Source organism: Aptenodytes forsteri, unplaced genomic scaffold (assembly GCF_000699145.1).
Source record: "Aptenodytes forsteri isolate BGI_AS27 unplaced genomic scaffold, ASM69914v1 Scaffold119, whole genome shotgun sequence".
NCBI classification, from domain to species: domain Eukaryota; kingdom Metazoa; phylum Chordata; class Aves; order Sphenisciformes; family Spheniscidae; genus Aptenodytes; species Aptenodytes forsteri.
In genome coordinates this window covers 10029891-10031057 of record NW_008796165.1, presented here as the reverse complement: position 1 = coordinate 10031057, position 1167 = coordinate 10029891, and the positions used below count along the sequence as shown (strand labels likewise).

At 65.0% G+C, this 1167-nt stretch overlaps 1 protein-coding gene across 1 annotated transcript in view; it reads right to left on the bottom strand.

Moving 5' to 3' along the window:
- Positions 1 to 1166, bottom strand: part of PCSK9 (proprotein convertase subtilisin/kexin type 9) — a gene marked incomplete at its 5' end in the record, with an annotated part of 5415 nt that extends 4249 nt beyond the window's left edge. The window contains 4 exon segments of the mRNA XM_009287500.1: positions 383 to 516; positions 719 to 842; positions 991 to 1041; positions 1044 to 1166. Coding sequence (XP_009285775.1) covers positions 383 to 516; positions 719 to 842; positions 991 to 1041; positions 1044 to 1166 — 432 coding nt within the window.
- Between the last annotated feature and the right edge of the window lies 1 nt (position 1167).

Here is a 1167-nt window from a genome sequence, read left to right as displayed (position 1 = left end):
GGCCCTCCTCTGGACCTGCTCCAACAGGTCTGTGTCTTTCTCATGCTGAGGGCTCCAGAGCTGGACGCAGCACTCCAGGTGGGGTCTCACCAGAGCAGAGCAGAGGGGCAGAAATCACCTCCCTCAGCCTGCTGGCCACGCTGCTTTTGATGCAGCCCAGGGAAGGAGCCCTGCCCAGCTCAGCCACAGCCCCAGATAGACCATGTTGAGTGTCCCAACATCCCCCAGCACCACAGCTCCCGCTGCTGCATGTCCTGCCTGGCATTTTGCCACGAGCCAAGTGACTCTCCTGTCCTGGGAAGCCCTGCAAGCCCATTCAGGGTTTGGTGGGTGCAGGGCAATGCTCTTGCCAGGCTGCAGCATGCAGCACCTCAGGGCTCACCTGCCTGTGGAAGCGGGTGCCATCCTCCTCAGGGACACTCTCGAAGTCGGTCACAAGCACCCTGCCCTCGATCTCCCGATGGGTACTCTGCACGCTGGTGTCCAGCAGGTAAATCTCCACCAGGTCACCTTTATCTACCAGGGACGCAGCCAGGGGGAAAGGCAACCACCGCCACAGTCAGCCCAGGCCACCTGGGATGCTCCCAAAAGGCAGCTCCAGACCCGCAGCACCACGGGGCAGGGGGATATCCCCATTCCCTCGAGATCAGGAGAGGGGACTGGGTCACTGACCCTTCCCCGTACCCCCATGGTCCTCCCCCCACACCCCAGCGCTTACTGGGAGGGCTATAGGCGCCCGAGCTGGGCTGCGGCGGCACGATCCTGCCCAGGTTCCAGGGGATGCTCTGGGCAAAGACGTAAGCATCCTCCTCAACGTAGTCCACATGCGGCAGCTTCAGTGCCTGTGGAGAGGAGGCACAGCGCCCACCATGGTGGCAAAGCTCCTGTTCCCCCCCGGAGGCTGGGGCTACCACTCCCCACCAGTGCCCACCCCTGCTGTTGCCCCCGCGGCGACCCACTGCCCTGGGACCTGTCCTCCGCCCCACGTACCATGTCCAGAACGTCGCTGCTCATCTTCACCAGGAAGGCGGGCAGGAGGGGAGGTGGAAGACATGCAGCAGCTCGGTCAGGTATCCCCGCCGAGCCGCCCGGGCCTGCAGCCTCCGCGCCGTGCCTCGCACCTCGGCGTCACCGCCCTCCGGCCGCAGCACCACCACGTAGCGCCCA